This window comes from Nicotiana tabacum, chromosome 19 (assembly GCF_000715075.1).
Source record: "Nicotiana tabacum cultivar K326 chromosome 19, ASM71507v2, whole genome shotgun sequence".
Lineage (NCBI taxonomy): Eukaryota > Viridiplantae > Streptophyta > Magnoliopsida > Solanales > Solanaceae > Nicotiana > Nicotiana tabacum.
In genome coordinates this window covers 57,814,221-57,830,434 of record NC_134098.1, presented here as the reverse complement: position 1 = coordinate 57,830,434, position 16,214 = coordinate 57,814,221, and the positions used below count along the sequence as shown (strand labels likewise).

General features: G+C 40.4%; 1 protein-coding gene across 2 annotated transcripts; it reads right to left on the bottom strand.

Annotated features, from left to right (window-relative positions):
* Nucleotides 1-291: 291 nt before the first annotated feature.
* On the bottom strand, nucleotides 292-6,572 carry LOC107822084 (F-box/kelch-repeat protein SKIP30-like). 2 transcript variants are annotated; one of them, XM_016648580.2, is made up of 4 exons: nucleotides 6,259-6,572; nucleotides 3,584-3,663; nucleotides 3,466-3,508; nucleotides 292-1,726 (listed from the first exon to the last, which is right to left on the bottom strand). In XM_016648580.2, exon 4 carries the CDS (start codon nucleotides 1,648-1,650, stop codon nucleotides 613-615), a length of 1,038 nt encoding a protein of 345 aa, XP_016504066.1. In that variant the 5' UTR covers nucleotides 1,651-1,726; nucleotides 3,466-3,508; nucleotides 3,584-3,663; nucleotides 6,259-6,572; the 3' UTR covers nucleotides 292-612. The 2 variants fall into 2 exon arrangements, with proteins under 2 accessions (XP_016504066.1, XP_016504067.1); XM_016648581.2 differs by having other exon boundaries at nucleotides 3,588-3,663; nucleotides 6,259-6,518.
* Nucleotides 6,573-16,214: the final 9,642 nt, after the last annotated feature.

Sequence of the window (16,214 nt, the reverse complement as noted above, 5' to 3'; positions counted from 1 at the left end):
AAGAGTAATAATCCAAGTAATGTTAACAGATTGCCAAGATTCATGATATACATCCAAACTCAATTTCAACGATAACTGATTATAAAGGTAGCCTCCTACTGGAGTGCACTCATTCCTGTAACGAGAATGCAATAATGCTCCAGCTTTACCCGAGGCCAAGACTCCTCACAACTTGCACCACTAACACATCCTGTGGCTGAAGCTGAACTATGATTTGGTTCTAATACATGGACTTTTTTGTTCATTTGACTAACAGGAAATCACCAAAAAGAAAGATTAAGGTACACTTGATTGAAAATAAGACAAAACATGCCCACTGCTTTTATAGAAAAGAATCAAGTAGCGCAACGAGCTAATTTATCTCCAAAATTTTAGAGAAACCTTGATGCAAATACATGTATTTTTCATGTTAAAATTGCCAGTATTCAAGGTATGAACAGAGCTTCACTTCAAAAACCAACAGCTATGAGCAAAGAGGATTCTACATGCGAGGTAAGGAAGCGGCCAGAAAGATACATCTCACACCTAGCACCTTGCCAGCACAACTCAAACCCTCTTTGAAGCAGTTTATCCAAAGAAAACTGCAACGAAATTCAATTCATTATGCATGACCTATATTCTCATCTGCGTGCAGCCAAGGATCGTTCCTCTACACCTTGTCATTGGATTAACTTGACGCCACACTGACCTCTCACTTCCGAGCGTCAGAACATCAACATCAGAAATCAATTTAATGTCCCAATTCCAGCGCTCTGGTCCAATAACCCCTCCAACGATATAGATATCATCTCCCAGACCTATCATTGCAAAACCAATTCTTCTACGATATTCAGATGCCGAAACTACCATCTTCCGTGTTTCTCTTTCCTGCTTGTAAATGAGCCAATGACTCAGTACATAAAGCTCATCCCTAACGACAGCCATGGGGCCTTGGAGCCAACCATACTCATGGACTGTCCAACCTTGCTTCACATTTTCCAGAACCTGAACAGTTGACAAACCTTTGTGCAATACGTGAACTTTACCGGCAATAACCACTCCCGAGCATGCAGAGTTGTGTGTGCGATGGAGATCAGGGATCGGATCCCAAACATTATTCTCGGGATCATAGATTTCCGCTCTTGATATTGATTTTCTGCAGTTAGTAAAACCCCCTGCAACAACTATCTTCCCATCAAACACACAACAAGCGAACATGGCACGAGGCACAATCATAGATGCGCAGAGACTCCATTCTCTGGTTACCGGGTCATACGACCATACCTCATCAGTGGCAAAACTTCCGTCTTGGTCACCAGTTAATGGATCCACAGCATCACTGCCACCACCTAGAACAAAGAGTTTTCCAGCAGTAGAGACCACACCAAAGTGAGCAAGATGTCTGATATTCGAGGGAAGAACAGGAAGGGTAATCCAAAGATCACGCATAGGATCGTAAAGCTGCCACAAATTATCAGGGTCAAAGGCGCAGACACATAAAAATTCTTCAGATGAATTGACCTCCTTTCTTGCCTTAAATAGTTCGCGACTTCGAATAGCAGCTTGCCAGGAACGGGAAACAAGTTCTAGTTTGGGATGAAGATATAACGGAACCCGTGCAAGACACCTGAGTGCAACAGCATCAGGGAGCCCTTCGATGAGTACAGACATTACGGTCAAGCTCGCATCTACCTCAATCAGGAAATACTGAAGTGATGGTGATAACTGTTATTTTTTGAAAGTCAACCTGAAACATTAAAAAGACAAATTAATGTAAAGACACTATAAACCATACAGCTGTACTGAAAATTCCAAATGTCAATTATCTTTATCCATCGATCCCATGACCAAAGCTCCATGTGCTTTGTAATGCCCTCCCCCCCCCCCCCAATCTTTATGTTCATTTAGACTTTAGAAGAAGACAACAGGCCACCTCTCTCCAGACACAAAAAAGGAGTGGGAAAAAAAGAACCTTTAGTAGCACGAACAACAAACCCGCAGGGTTGAAGAGGGAGACAACAAAGAATTTGGTTTATCAACTGCACTCACGTCCCCCTCTATTAGAGATTTGACTATTTGATATCCTCGTCAGGCACTAACAGAAGTGCTACTACATGGAAAAGTCGCAACAATCTTTCTAGAGCACAAAACTTTCATTTGGAAAAGTTAGATTTAAAGACCACCCAATAGGAGAAATGAAAGATTCTCCTTTATAATTTCAATATGCCTCATAAGATCCAAAGCACCAGAGAATAGTGAAGTCACATTAGCATAGGCAATGACAAACTACAGACCTGGAAAGCATTTTCGTTGCAGAGCCATATTAGTCAAATATCATCTGTTCTTTTTATTTTTTGCCGAGAAGGCAAATATTATATGTTCTACATCTATGAACCTCCAAATCATTTCAAAGAGAAGAAAGCTTTTTTTAACAAAGACTAAGAAGGCACCGTATCAAGTACTTGACGTGTCAACTAATTTTCCTGATTTTGGCAAAAGAATATAGCCCTACATGAAGTAGCTACAAAGTCCAAAACTAAGCCAAGTTTTAATTGTGATTAAGGTCTTATACGAGAGACGCCTAGTGTAAACTTGTTCCAAAATTAATCGACTCTTCAACAATCCCAACGTGATGAGCAATGATAGGTAGCATTTCTTTTCATCACTGAACAATTTCCTCGAAAATAGCCTACTTCAATACTCCATTATTTAAAAAGTAAGTTGATATTTTTTCCTACTTCCAACCCAGAAATGCTTTAGAGTGTTATTTAACTTTTGGCAAGAGTTGATGGTTGACACCTCAATAAGTACCGAGTGCTTTAAAATTAAGCAGATCTTATGGCTGGAGAAAATGTATCATTTTCTTTTTGACGAGAAGTAATTGGAGTAAATGAATCTTTACAATATCTCTCAGAAATTTATCACAGTTGATGGATTCACATTAAATTTGCTAAAAGAAAACCCCAAAAACTCAGCTTGCATAAACTGACCAATGAAACTTCTGGCGGACCTGATTTCTCAATGCATCGACAATTTACTATGCCTTAAAAATGCTCATTCGACAAAAGCATACAACTGTATTTTAGCAAAACCCTCCAAACAGCTAGATATACATATTCAGATGTGCTGCCAACCTGATCTCTCAAAATAATTTTGGAACTTAAGAGATAAAATGTACATCTATATTATCAAAATTAATAAATAAATTAATAATAATCATGTACATCTACAGACTCTGGTTGTATCTCATCCCAGAGCGGAGAAAGCACTCGTAGTTTCCTAGAAAAGGGTGAAAAGGGCAGGAAATTTCAAGGAAATCTAGGGGAACAACCAAAGATAAAAGGGGAAAAGACAGTTAAAGTATAGAATAATATGGCTACCACAAATCCTAAAGTAATAATTTATTCAATTTGCATTATCTTCCTTGTCAGTATGTTAAGTCTGAAGACAGCTAAAATGTTACTACCAATTACTGTAGTTAAATACCTGGGCAAAACTGTTCCCTGTGTGATATCTCCTCAGCTACTTTCTGAATAACCAAAATAAAAATGTTAAACAGAAACTAAAAAGACAGTTCAGCAATAAACTCTGGTCGTGACATCACCTACAGATGCGACCACTATCCCTCTTCCTTCTTTGCACATGGTAGAGTAAACAGGAATTGCTCCACCAAAATTCAGCAACCTGGATCGACATTTGGGGAGATTAAGAAAATAAACTTACAATAAAGTTAAGGTACATAAAGATAAGATTAAGTGTTGGAGGATGTAAAAGAAGCAAAAGATTTCCTATTAAAGCTGAAAAGACACCAAATTAAAGTTGTACTTTCACTTGATTGAAACACCTTCCCTTCAAGGAAATAATTCGATTTTCCTTACTTAAAAAAAATTCGAATAGCGAACGGATTAATTTGAAATAATATTTATCTATTTAGAGATTCCCTTGCTAGTGGAGACCTATTAGACAGAGAAACTGCCAGCAAGAAGGAAAGAGAACATTAAGACATGGAGAATAAGGTTAACCAAGGATGGATAGAATGCCATCAATTGACTTGGTTCTTGTAATGGTGAATCAAGTTTCTCCCTACATTACAGCCCCCAAAGCATGGCCTAAAAGCAGAGGAGTTGTTGTAATAACCTCTGAAAACAAAGTTTGAACCCCAGCAGATGCGACACTAGGTGATTCTTCCTATCAGTTTAACCCTAGGTGGTCAGAGTTATCTGATACTTAAATTGGTGGGAGGTAGCACGAAACCTGGGAACTAGTCAAGGTGTTCTCAAGCTGGCCTAAACACTATAGTAATTAAACAAAAAGGATAATCTCTACATTATCAAAAGCAGCATTTGCCCCCACTATAAAATAAAACAGGACAAGGAAGCATTGAAAGGACTCAAAGGAGCTTATCCATTTGTACTTAAAAGAGCATTATCAGCGACCAAAAAGTATAACAATGGACCTTTAAGCCCCTAAAGCATGGAAAATTTAAATAAGGGAAATTTAGGACACAAGTTTCATTGTATACAATCCTAGAAGTAGCGTCAAATAGTTCCAAAAAAATTGACTGTGAGAGATTTAGGACAAAAGTCATGCTATATACCCTACAAAAAGTAGTAAAATTTTATCCTATGCCTATACAAAAGTCCTCATGATAAACCATTTCCATTTTGGGACTTCCTGTTTGTTTTGATTGGAAGAAGGAAAGGGTAGTTATAGATAAAGCAAATCTAACACAGGAGAAGTGGAAGGCCAAATAAATGAAACAGCCAAAAAAGAATGCTAAGAGGTCATTTTAGATCCACAAATAAAGCAAAGTAAGAAATGATAGGCGACACTGACATTGAGGAATAAGCATAAAACTAAGCAATTATCACAATCAAATGCGGAAATCTGGAGGTATTATACAAGTATAAACGATTAGATCCGACAGAATGTGCAAGTAGAATACATAAAAGTATAAATTGAGAGGAGGTTGCTGAAAATGATTTGGCCATGTCCGATATAGACTTCCAAATGCACCGGCTTGTAAGTGCCACTATGATGATTGAATGTGTCAAAAGGGGGACAAGGTACATCTAAAATCATGCGGTCTTAGTCTTAGATAAGAAGAAAACACAATAATAACAAATGATCTATATAGGCAATACACACTAGTTTGGATTAGGATTATCATTGTGTACAACTTACATTATGTTCGGCATTTTTCAAGAATCTTTTTACTTTGGTTACAGTATCATACAGTGGCGGAACCAAGATTTTGAAGTCATGGTGCTCGCCGAAAAAATTCCAAAAGAAGAGGGAAAAGGAGTTTAGTTTTGGGTGCTCACACAATGCTTATCTAAAATTTTTGATAATTGCCTATTTAAATCTATTAAATTTGGTTAAAGGCGGTGCTTAAGCACCCATAATACTCCATGTAGATCCGCTACTGGTATCATATGTTGGCTTAGAGATAATTGTGAGATTTACATAACCTCTAGTTGTAGAAACTCTTGATTTGTCTCGGAAAGAAAAAATTTGAGTATTAAAATGAAAATAGGCCCAAATCGAATGGTATGGATCATATTCCCGACCCTAGCTAGTTTTGAGTTTGACGCACAGTTGTTGTTCTCTTGAGACCCTCCAGCTTAGTTCTTTAGCCGCAATAATAGAGTAGTAATATATACACCAGCGGCGGAAGCAACAATGACTCAGTCATATACTTAATGTGTCAATATAGTAATTGGACAAAAATCCCATACCTTGATGACAAAAGCCTCATAAAGGGCTGCATTGCTAAGTTGCTACAACTATGTGTTTATTTATTTGGAAATGGAAATCAAAAACCAATTCTTTCACCCATCCAGTTAAATATATTCTGTCTATAAACTAAAAGGTTTTTTTTAAACCCAAAGGAGTCACTTTAGGAAAATATACTAAAAGTACTAAGATTCAGAAGCTCATAAATGGTTGCATCTATAGATTATCAACAAAGAATTGAAGATCAAATGGTTTTCTAAAGCTAGGTAATTAACTCTGAGCAAACAAAAACACCCAAATCTTAACATGATGAATCAAATGATGGGCAGCTGAAAAAGTACATAAAAATCATTTCCAAATTAAAACCCAAATCCCTAACATAAATAAAGAATTATAAAACAACAACTTTGGGTGTTTCAACAATTGGGGAAATGGCCAATCTTGAAAAGCAAACAAAATGTTTATGCAAATTCCAAAATTGAGTGCACATCAATCCCGATTCCCAGCTGATTAAGATGAAATCCAAAAAAGAAAATGATATACCTGAACCCGAAATCCCTGCACCCTTTCAACAACTACAGCTGAAACAAGATATGTACCGATGCCTTTTCTTGAAAAAAGTATTTGTTGTGTTACAAATGAAGAACAAAAAAATCAATTACTGGGTGTAATAGATTAGCTTTGGTTTTGTAACAGAAACAATTTTGATTATTCTTTTGGGGAGAGAATTGGATGGATACGTTTTTTGCAGTCTTTGTACGTCAGGCGAGAGTGTTTTAGGACAATTACACAAAAGTGTTTTTGGAAAGTAGATGCGTTTACCCTAAGAAATTAAAAAAAGAATAGAATTAGGCATGAAAGGATATTCCCTCAACATTTTTTTCTTTTTTTATTCCATATTGGTAGTACTATTTTTGGAGCTTGACATAAAAAAATTACTTTGAAGATAAACGTGTTTATCAAAGTCGATTTCATTTCCAACGTCCTCAACATTTCTTTTCTTTAGGTTGACATGTAAAAGAAAAGGTTTGTTGTACTATTAAGGTTTTTTTTTTTTTGATTGTTATTTCTTTTGTTTCACATATCACTTTGTTGTTCAATGTTTGTTAGCCAGTGTTAATGAATTTCCAGCTAAATACACTTCAGTTTTTCTTAATATCATCTTGATTATAGGAATCTCCTTTTTAAGTTTCTTTTGGAGGTACAATTTGACCCTTTTTTGCATTTAAGAATTTATGTGGGTACAATATGTCTCATCTTCCTTCTTCCCAAAAGAAAAAACTACTTTTCAGTGTCCATAAATCTTCTTCAAATTGTTTGCTTAAGAGTTAAGATACATATAATTCTTTTTACTAGATAATTAGGCCAATGCATGAGAAGCTTTGACTAATCATAAGTGTGAAAGCTAGCTGTAACTTGCGAGTAATTAAGTGGAGTATAGAAGTTAAAAAGGAGAGAAAGGATACGGAAAGTGAAGAGTTGATTGAAGAGGAACAAGAGTGATTTTTTTTCTCTTCTCTTTACCTTGTTAGAGTGGTATGTTATGACTAAAAGTGTGACGAGATTTACAAGTTGAGTTACACCTATCACCCTTTCCCCCTTACTTAATTTCCAATCCTATAAGCTTGACATTCTTTCTTTTCGATTGGTTGATTTGGTTCTTCGGCATCTTTTTTCTTTTCTTTTTTTTCACACATTAAATTTTAGGAAAGGGAGAGGAATGTGAAAGTGGATCATGAGATGGGAAATTGAATTGAACCTTCACGTGCATGATGAAGGTTGGGTCAATCCAATAACCTCCTTATTCTTTGGACCTTTCTTTTTTAAAATATAAAAAATTCTCTCTCTAAATATTTAAACTTACAATGATTTCCACTTTATAATATTTTAAATTTGATTTGGCATCTTAATAATTACTCCTATTCCATTTTACGTATCTAAGTTTGATTTGCCATAAAAGAATATTATTAAAAATAATAATACATTTTAAATCTTGTGATGGAACATGTTATGCATATCATTCCAATATTTAAAATGGAGGGAGTGTTTGAACGAAAAACGTAATTTTTGACTAAAACAATTGTATTTATATAATGATGGGTTAAACTTAGTTAATAATAATATTTTTAGATGTGAGTTTCGAAAATGTGGCTAATGTTATATAGATCTGGTGGTGGATGGATAACATGCATTAAATATTCCGAAAAGCATGAGCAATAACGGAGAAATAACTAGCAATAAATAACAATAAATGATATTTAAGTAAATCGGAGAAGTGATTCACCCAATAAAGGATGAACTAGATGATTGTCCCTCCTGACAATGATGAGTGACAGACAAATCCTAGAATGTTCAAATTATTCTCGGATCTGATTGAAAAGTATAGAATAATATGAACAAGAATCTTGATGAGAATGTGATGCTCATATCGTTCAAGAGAGAGGGAATCTTTTATCAAAAGCCCACTCTTATCAAAATGAATATCACATGCCCTCATTCATTATCTTTTTTTCTATTTATATGGGACATATTCCTAACAAACTCTAATAGTACAAGTGCAGAGAGCATTCACTAGAATGTTCTCTTTGATATCATATTCTAAAAACTAGTCGTTACAGCTCTTTCTGTGGTGCTCTACCTCGACCACGAGTATCGTTGTTTCTTGGTCGACCTCGACTGTCTCTTTTCTCAATATTACTTTGCCCTAAATATTCTGGGAAAATTTTTGACCTATACAGTTAGTCCCTCTGCTTATTGAGGTCGGCCTCAGATGACCTTGATGAGCGGATTCTATTTTTTGTGGTTGAGAAGATTAGACGAGTGGGTCGAGTAGCGATGTTTGAGATGAGATGATGACGTGGTCTTTCGTGAGCCGTAACTTTTAGGGTTACGTCATTTCTACACCAGAGTGACATCATGACATTATGCGTCATCATGGTGTATTTTCCCGATGCTTGTGTCGTTTTCCATGCGTCTGTCTATTGGGACTGCCGTTTCGATCCTAGTGCTGAGTAATGATGGCATAATTTCTTAGTTTTGGTGCCCAAATTCTTATAAATAGGGATGTGACGGCATTCATTCGCTCTTTACACATTTTTCACATTGAATCTTTGTGTCTCCTTCTCTTTACTCCATTGTTGTGCGTCTTCTTTTCTGGTTCCAGTGACTCTTGTTGCTTATAACGCTTCTTTACTTGGATATCCTTTCTTTTGTATGAACTATGGCTAATGTGTCATCTGGTTCCGGTGAGGGAAATAACCATGTCCCCTTGGCGGTGATTATGCCTCCTCATGTTGATGGCGTCTCTGTTACCATTGAAGAAGAGAACTTTCCTACGGTGGAAGAAATAATTCCTTGTGGTGAGAAAGTTAGGTCAGACTTCTCAAAGGCGCCTGAAGACGAGCCCGAGGCCTCTGAGTCGGCGATGAAAGGGGGCGATCTAGCAGAGCTTAGGGCTAAATTCAACATTCCCGATCGCATCGATTTTGTCCTTGTAGGGCGGGATGTGGTACAAATCCACCGCCTCGGGTATTGCGCGTTCTACGCATACCACTTCCAGGTTGGCTACGCCCTTCCCCTTCTCCCATTGGCGAAGGAATTTTGCCGTTACTATGGCGTTTGCCCGGCTCAACTCGCCCCATATATCTACAATCTCATCAGGATACTTACTAAATTTGAGGAATTGACCGGGGTCGAGATCACACTCCGACATCTGATGCATCTCTTCGCCCCTAGTTTCTATAGGGGACAATATTACACCTTCGCCATCAAGGGGGCAAATACCTGGTTGTGAAGATGGATGACAAGGTGAACCGTCATTTCTGGCACAATTGTTTCTTTGTCAGAATCGAAGATGTGGTGGCCAATGCGGACGGCTTCCCCGAGACTTGGAATTATACTCCTAAGCGTCTAATCTTTCTTCGTTAAAATATTTGATCTGTATGTTTTAGTCGTAGGTTTTGAACTCTTGTTCCCTTCTTGTGCAGCCAAAACTACGCCCCCTACTTTGGTCGGGGATATTTCCGACTGGGTTGGCCGGGTTCTGCCTCACATCGTGGGAATTCTCAAGTGGCCAGGCTTTGCAAGAAGTTCGGGTTCGCTCCTTCCTTGACCGGTGAGTTTCTCTGTTTTTTTTGTTTTGGCCTCTTAGTCGCCTACTTCTTATAGTTTGCTTTTGATGATAGTGATAACTTTATTTTGATTCTTTCTTTTCCAACCTGAGGATCTTTGAAGAGGCTGAGAGCTCCCCCTCCTACATTCCGTAAGAGGAAAGTTACCTCATCTTCGGCGTCTATCCCCCTACGACCGTGGCTAGGCCTTCTCGTTCATATGCTTTTGTCCCCTCCTCGACCGCGGCTAGGTCTGCTCGATCTTTGGCCCCATCTACCGCTGCCTCAGCATCGGTTTCTTCTCCACCTGCAAATATTTCGACAGCGAAGCTTCTTGCTTCTCCTTTATTCCGTCTTGTGAACGAGGAAGAGGAATCGTTGCCGAGCGATGGGAATTTGGTTCCTCGCAAGAGAAGGTCGGTGGATGTTGGTGACGGGGTTGCCCAGGCTGTAGATTCCGTGATGGATGATTTTGTCATTCACGAGATGGCGACTATAATACTTGAAGATGACGTCTATATAACGTCTGAGGTTTCGATATCGGTGGAGCTCGTTGAGGATGTATCTCATCCCTTTGCGGCGATAAAAACCGAAGGGCCGGCCGTTGTGGCTTATGATATTTTGTGGCAGGAGGGGCCGTCGACCTCGTAGCCGGCTAACGATGCTTTTTCACCGGCCGACGGGAGAGGCAAAGGCGTTGCCGAAGATGGCTATGAGACGGGTTCTGATCTTGATGCTGTTGAGATGAGGATGATGGAGGAAGGATTTACCCAGCTCGAGTGAGATTGGAGGGGTCCACGAGGACCATTGCAATCCTCATGGATCGAGATTTATTAAAGAATACGAAAAACATGGTTCCTTCCCTCTGTCCCCTTTGCTCCGACGTGGAGGGTCGAACCCTCCAAGAGCTGGATGATGTTACTTTATCGAGGAGTATAGTCGGCCTCGCTCTCAGAGTAAGTTTTTCGACGCTTCTTATTTTTGTCCATTATGTTCAAAATTTTAAGCTTCGTTCTTATTTTGTCTACCTTCTTTTTCTTTCTCTTTCAGACCATGATCTTGGAAATCAAAAGCGCCCGAAGAGAGGCAAGGCGTAAGGCTATTTTTATGAAGTTGCAGCAAAAATACCGCGAGTACCATGGCAAGTACCAGGAAATTTGTAGGCAGTTTGGTGAGGGCGGAAATTTGCAAACCCTTCAAGATGAACTAAAAGAGAAGGATGACGAGCTGGTGAGGGTCATCGAGAGGTACAACGTCCTTGAGGGGATGCTGAGAAATAAAGAGGAAGAGCTCGAGTCTAGCAGGGCCGTGGAGGCTCAATGTGGTGATCTCCATACACAAGTGGTCGAGCGACGCAGGCATTTGGAGGAGTGTCATCTGCAGATGGAGGTTCTTTATGGCGAGATTACTGAGAAGCAGAATGAGCCGAAAAGGGCGGAGTCTACTCGGTCGGCGGCTTTGAGGAAGGCGGAGGCCCTCGAGGTAGTGATACGTACTCTCTGTTCCGAGCGAGAGAGCGACTTGGAGACGGCAATACTTAAAGAGGAGCGGCTTGATGAGAGGATTGGGGAGATGGATAGAGACAACTCCCTCCTTCAGGACCAGGTGGCCGCCTTAGAGGCTAAGAAGGCTCAAATGGATTCACACTGAGACTTAATTGGATGTGTTCCGAGATATACATGCGGTAGAATCTGTTCCTGGGGCTGCCCTTGAAGATGCCCGTGTTAAGGCTCGTGAAGCTCGAATTGCTTGTGGGTATGATCCTACTAGTCTAGAGGTCGGTGATGGGGATGAAGATGTAAATCGGCTTGAGCAAAACACCTGGTATGACGCTGCATATCCTGAGGGCAAAGGCAGCGATGGCGAGGGTGTTGACGGTCGAGAGGGCAACGTAGTTGAAGGCCAAGTTGGCGAGGATGCTGCGGGTGATGAGGGCGGTGGCCATTAATCTTCTTTTTTTTCTCTTTTTTGTATACTTTTGTGTGTAGTTGGTGGCTTCTTCATGAGCCTCTGTAAAAATATTCTAAGTTTGAAATATCAACTTTGTTATTTGCATCTGATTATCTTCCTGTGGTTCGTACTTGTATGTTTTTTTATTTCGTCGCTTGGTTGTCTTGATTTTCTAGCCGTGATCACTTGGTTCAAATATGGTCTTATCAAAACCTAAGTTTGATTATGGCCGAGAGCTAGTAGATGTTAGTTTGAATAGGGTCGAACATAACGTATGTTTGACTATGGCTGAGGGCCGATAGGTGTTGGTTCGGACAAGGTCGAACATATCCTACGTTTAACTATAGCCGAGGGCCAGTAGATATTGGTCTGAACAAGGTCAAACAAAACTTGTGTTTAACTATGGCCGAGGGCCAATAGGTGTTGGTTCAAATAAGGTCGAACATAACATATATTTAACTATGGTCGAGGGCCAGTAGATATTATTTTGAATAGGGTCGAACATAACGTATGTTTGACTATGGCCGAGGGTCGATAGGTGTTGTTTCAAACAACGTCAAACATAACTTATCTAGGTGCGGAGTTTGTCGACATCGTGAACTTTAAACATTGCTGCCTTGGTTGTACATTTGGAGAAATAGAAATAAACTTCATGTATTGTTGCTTTGTTCATACACTTTGGAGAAATTTACAAATTTTCGAGCGTTGGTTGGCGTTCCAGACCCAATCCCAGTCTATCTAGTCCCTTCATTGGTCGACCTGGAGAAGGTTTCAGAGGTCGAGCACTGAACTAGTCATCCTGTGCCTCTGCCTTTGTGTACTTCGGCTTGAGGTGTCCCATTCGTCGCCTCATTAAAAACCTCCTTGAGAAAACCCAATTGGGACAAAACTCAAGTGAGGGAAAAAAGAGTACGACTTGGGGGATGCCTTATCTCTTAGAAGTTGAAGTACTTGAGGTGAGTGATATTCCAGTTGTTTGGTAGTAGCTTTCCTTCCATTGTTTCTAGTTGGAATGACCTTTTGTTCGTTGTCACCGTGATCTTGTACGGGCCGTCCCAATTTGTTCCCAGTTTGCCTTCCTGTGGGTCTTTGCTTGCTTGTGTTTTAGCTTTAAGCACTAGTCCTCGACTTTGAGTGGCCTGCCCTTTGCCTTTTTGTTACAATAGCGTTCTGCTTGTTGTTTTTGGGCGATCATTCTTACGTGGGCCATGTCTCTTCGTTCTTCGACTTCGTCAAGCTTCTGCCTTATGTTTTCATCGTTCCTCGGTTCGCTCTCGTGGGAGTATCTTAGGTCGGCTCTCTAACTTCGACTAGTATTACTGCATTAGTCCCATAGACTAATGAGTAAGGCGTCTCTCCTGTGCTTGTCTTCGGCATTGTTCGGTAGGCCTAGAGTACTTCTGGTAATATTTCCGGCCACAACCCTTTGGCGTCTTCGAGTTTTTTCTTCATGATGTTCAATATCGACTTGTTGGAGGAGTCCGCTTATCCGTTTCCCGCGAGATGGTATGGCGTTGAGAGTATTCTTTTGATATGCCATTTCTCAAAAAATTTAGCGACCTTCTTTCCGGTAAATTGGGGTCCGTTGTCACAACTGATCTCTTTGAGGAGGCGGAATCGGCATAAGATGTTTTTCCATATGAAGGCGATCACTTCTTGTTCACGTATTTGGGCGAATGCTCCTGCTTCTATCCATTTAGAGAAATAGTCAGTCAAAACCAAAAGGAATCGCACGTTACCTCATCCTGCCGGGAGGGGGCCCACGATGTCCATTCCCCATTTGATGAACGACCAAGGGGAAGTGACTGAATGGAGGCGTTTGCCTGCTTGGGGCATACTTTTGGGATTGCTCCCATTTTTTCACGAAGTCCGCGACCTCTTTTTTCATGTTGGGCTAGTAATACCCTGCTCGTATGAGACATTTGACCAAATCCCGATTGTTGGAATGAGCTCCGCAATGGCCTTCGTGGACCTCTTCAAGAACGCGACACGTCTGAGATCCTATGTTTGGGGAGAAGCGTGGACCGCTTCTTTTTCAACTTCGGGCATTATTTTTATGTTGAAGTCGGCGACGAAGTCAGCAAGAACTTGTGTCTTTATCATTGTTCACGGCTGATATATGATATCGTGCTCGCGCAGTTTGATGGCCCTTTTGGCCAACCTGCCCGATAGCTCGGGTTTATGAAAAATGCTTCTTAGGGGGGAAATTCGTGACGACCGAGATAAGGTGGCATTGGAAATATGGTCTAAGCTTTCGTGAAGCTACGACTAAGGCCAGGGCTAATTTTTTGAGATGAGGGTATCTCGTCTCGGCGTCGACTAGTATTTTTACTAATGTAATAGATGGGAGACTGCGTACCTTTATTTTCTCGGACTAGGACTGCGCTCACAGCTACTTCGGATACAGCGAGGTAGATAAGGAGACGTTCCCTTGACTCTGGTTTTGAAAGTAATTGTGGCAATGGAAAATATGCTTTTCATTCCTGTAGGGCGTGGACGCACTCAGAAGTCCATTAGAGGTCGTTATCCTTCTTGAGTACACTGAATAATTTGTGACACCTATCCGATGATCGCGGAGTGAATCTTGAAAGGGCGGCGATACGGCCAGTCAACCTCTGAACCTGTTTTTTGGTGGTCAGGTGTTCTGGTATCCCTTCGATGGCTCTGATTTGGTTGGGGTTGACCTCAATCCCTCGCTGTGATACCAGGAAACCTAGAAATTTTTCTGAGGCCACGCCGAATGCGCACTTTTCGGAATTTAGTTTCATTTTGTACCGTCTGAGTATGTCAAAAGTTTCTCTCAGGTGGTCGATGTGATCTTCTTTCCTTTTGGACTTGACCAGCATGTCGTCTATATAGACTTCCATTATTTTTTCGAGTTGGTCTTTGAACATCCTCGTCACTAACCTTTGGTAAGTTGCCCCTGTATTTTTCAGTCTGAATGGCATGACCCTATAGCTGTACGTCCCCTGATGGGTGATGAAAGTGATTTTATCCTGACCCTCTTCTTCTACGAGGATTTTATTATAGCCCGAGTAGGCGTCCAAGAAGCTCAGCAATTCATGCCTGGCCGTTGCGTCGATGAGTTGGTCGATATGGGGTAATGGGAATAAATCCTTGGGGTCAGTCAGGCATAAGTTCAACTCCTGGATCAATGATGCAGTACGCAAAGAAGTGGAAAAGCTATTAGAAAATGGCTCTGTTAGGGAGTCAAAATACCCCCATTTTCTAATAGCTTTTCCACTTCTTTGCGTACTGCATCATTGATCCCGGAGTTGAACTTATGCCTGACTTACCTTACTGGGGGGTGGGGGGGGGTGGAATGGGTCGAAATTCAGCTTGTGTGTGGTGATTTTCTTCGGGATACCTAGTATATCTGCATGGCTGAAAGCAAACAAGTCCGCGTTAGTAGTTAAGAATTGACGGAATTTACCTGGTTTCTGAAGTTTGCAGCCGATGTAAGCTTTCTTGTTGTGGTTGTTGCTGTCTAATAGAACAGGGTCGAGGTTTTCTATGGTCGATTCTGCAACTTCGACCATATCGAGGTCTCTGATGACGTCCTCGCTATCGTCACATATCGACCTCGACCTTGTTAATATCTATGCCTCTTTTTCTTCATCCTTCATTTGTTGAGTGATTGTGCAGTCTAGGGCGATGCGGTAGCATTCCCGGGATGTGCGTTATTTTCCTCTATGTTGAATATTCCCCATGGAGTTGGAAATTTGATGACTTGGTATAAGATGGAAGGGATGGCTCTCATAGTGTGTATCCATGGTCGCCCTATTATGGCGTTGTACGATGTGTCTTGGTCTATGATATGGAACGTGGTTTCCAGAGTGACGTCGCCGGCCAAGACGGGGAGTGTGATTTTGCAAGATGTTCGCTCAACTGCATTGTTAAAACTAGTTAGCGTGATGCAATGCGACACTATCTTATCTTCAAGTTTCATTTGTGCAAGTACTCGAGGGTAGATAATGCACGTGCCACTCAGAGGCGTATCCAGGATTTTAAGAACATGGGTTATCTTTACAATTGTCCTCGACGAGTTTTCATACTTTGAAAATGGTCGATAATAGCATCATTACTTACAGTTTTGAATATCCTACGCTCTATATAGCAAACTAAATAATCATTCAAAAAATCACCATCCATCCTATTATGTAGATCATTTTTGATGTACTTCATTGATGAGAATGCTCTTTACACGCTTGCGGTAGCAACAAAAATTAGGCATTTGTATATGTATGTTTGAACTTATACAGTTTAATTGTGTATGGATTGGAGCAACGTTTTCAATAACTAATAACTATATTGTTTGGTTTTAAAACAAAACTGAAACTTGGACAGAGGTCCCAAGTAACAGAAGCCAAAAGCCTACATATGCCTCACTTTCTCAGTAACTCACTGTTCTAAGGATAAAAACTCAAATCATTCAATCTC

What these genes read in the sequence shown, in the direction of transcription:
- LOC107822084 (XM_016648580.2), bottom strand. Translation starts at nt 1,650, where the DNA reads ATGTCTGTACTCATCGAAGGGCTCCCTGATGCTGTTGCACTCAGGTGT.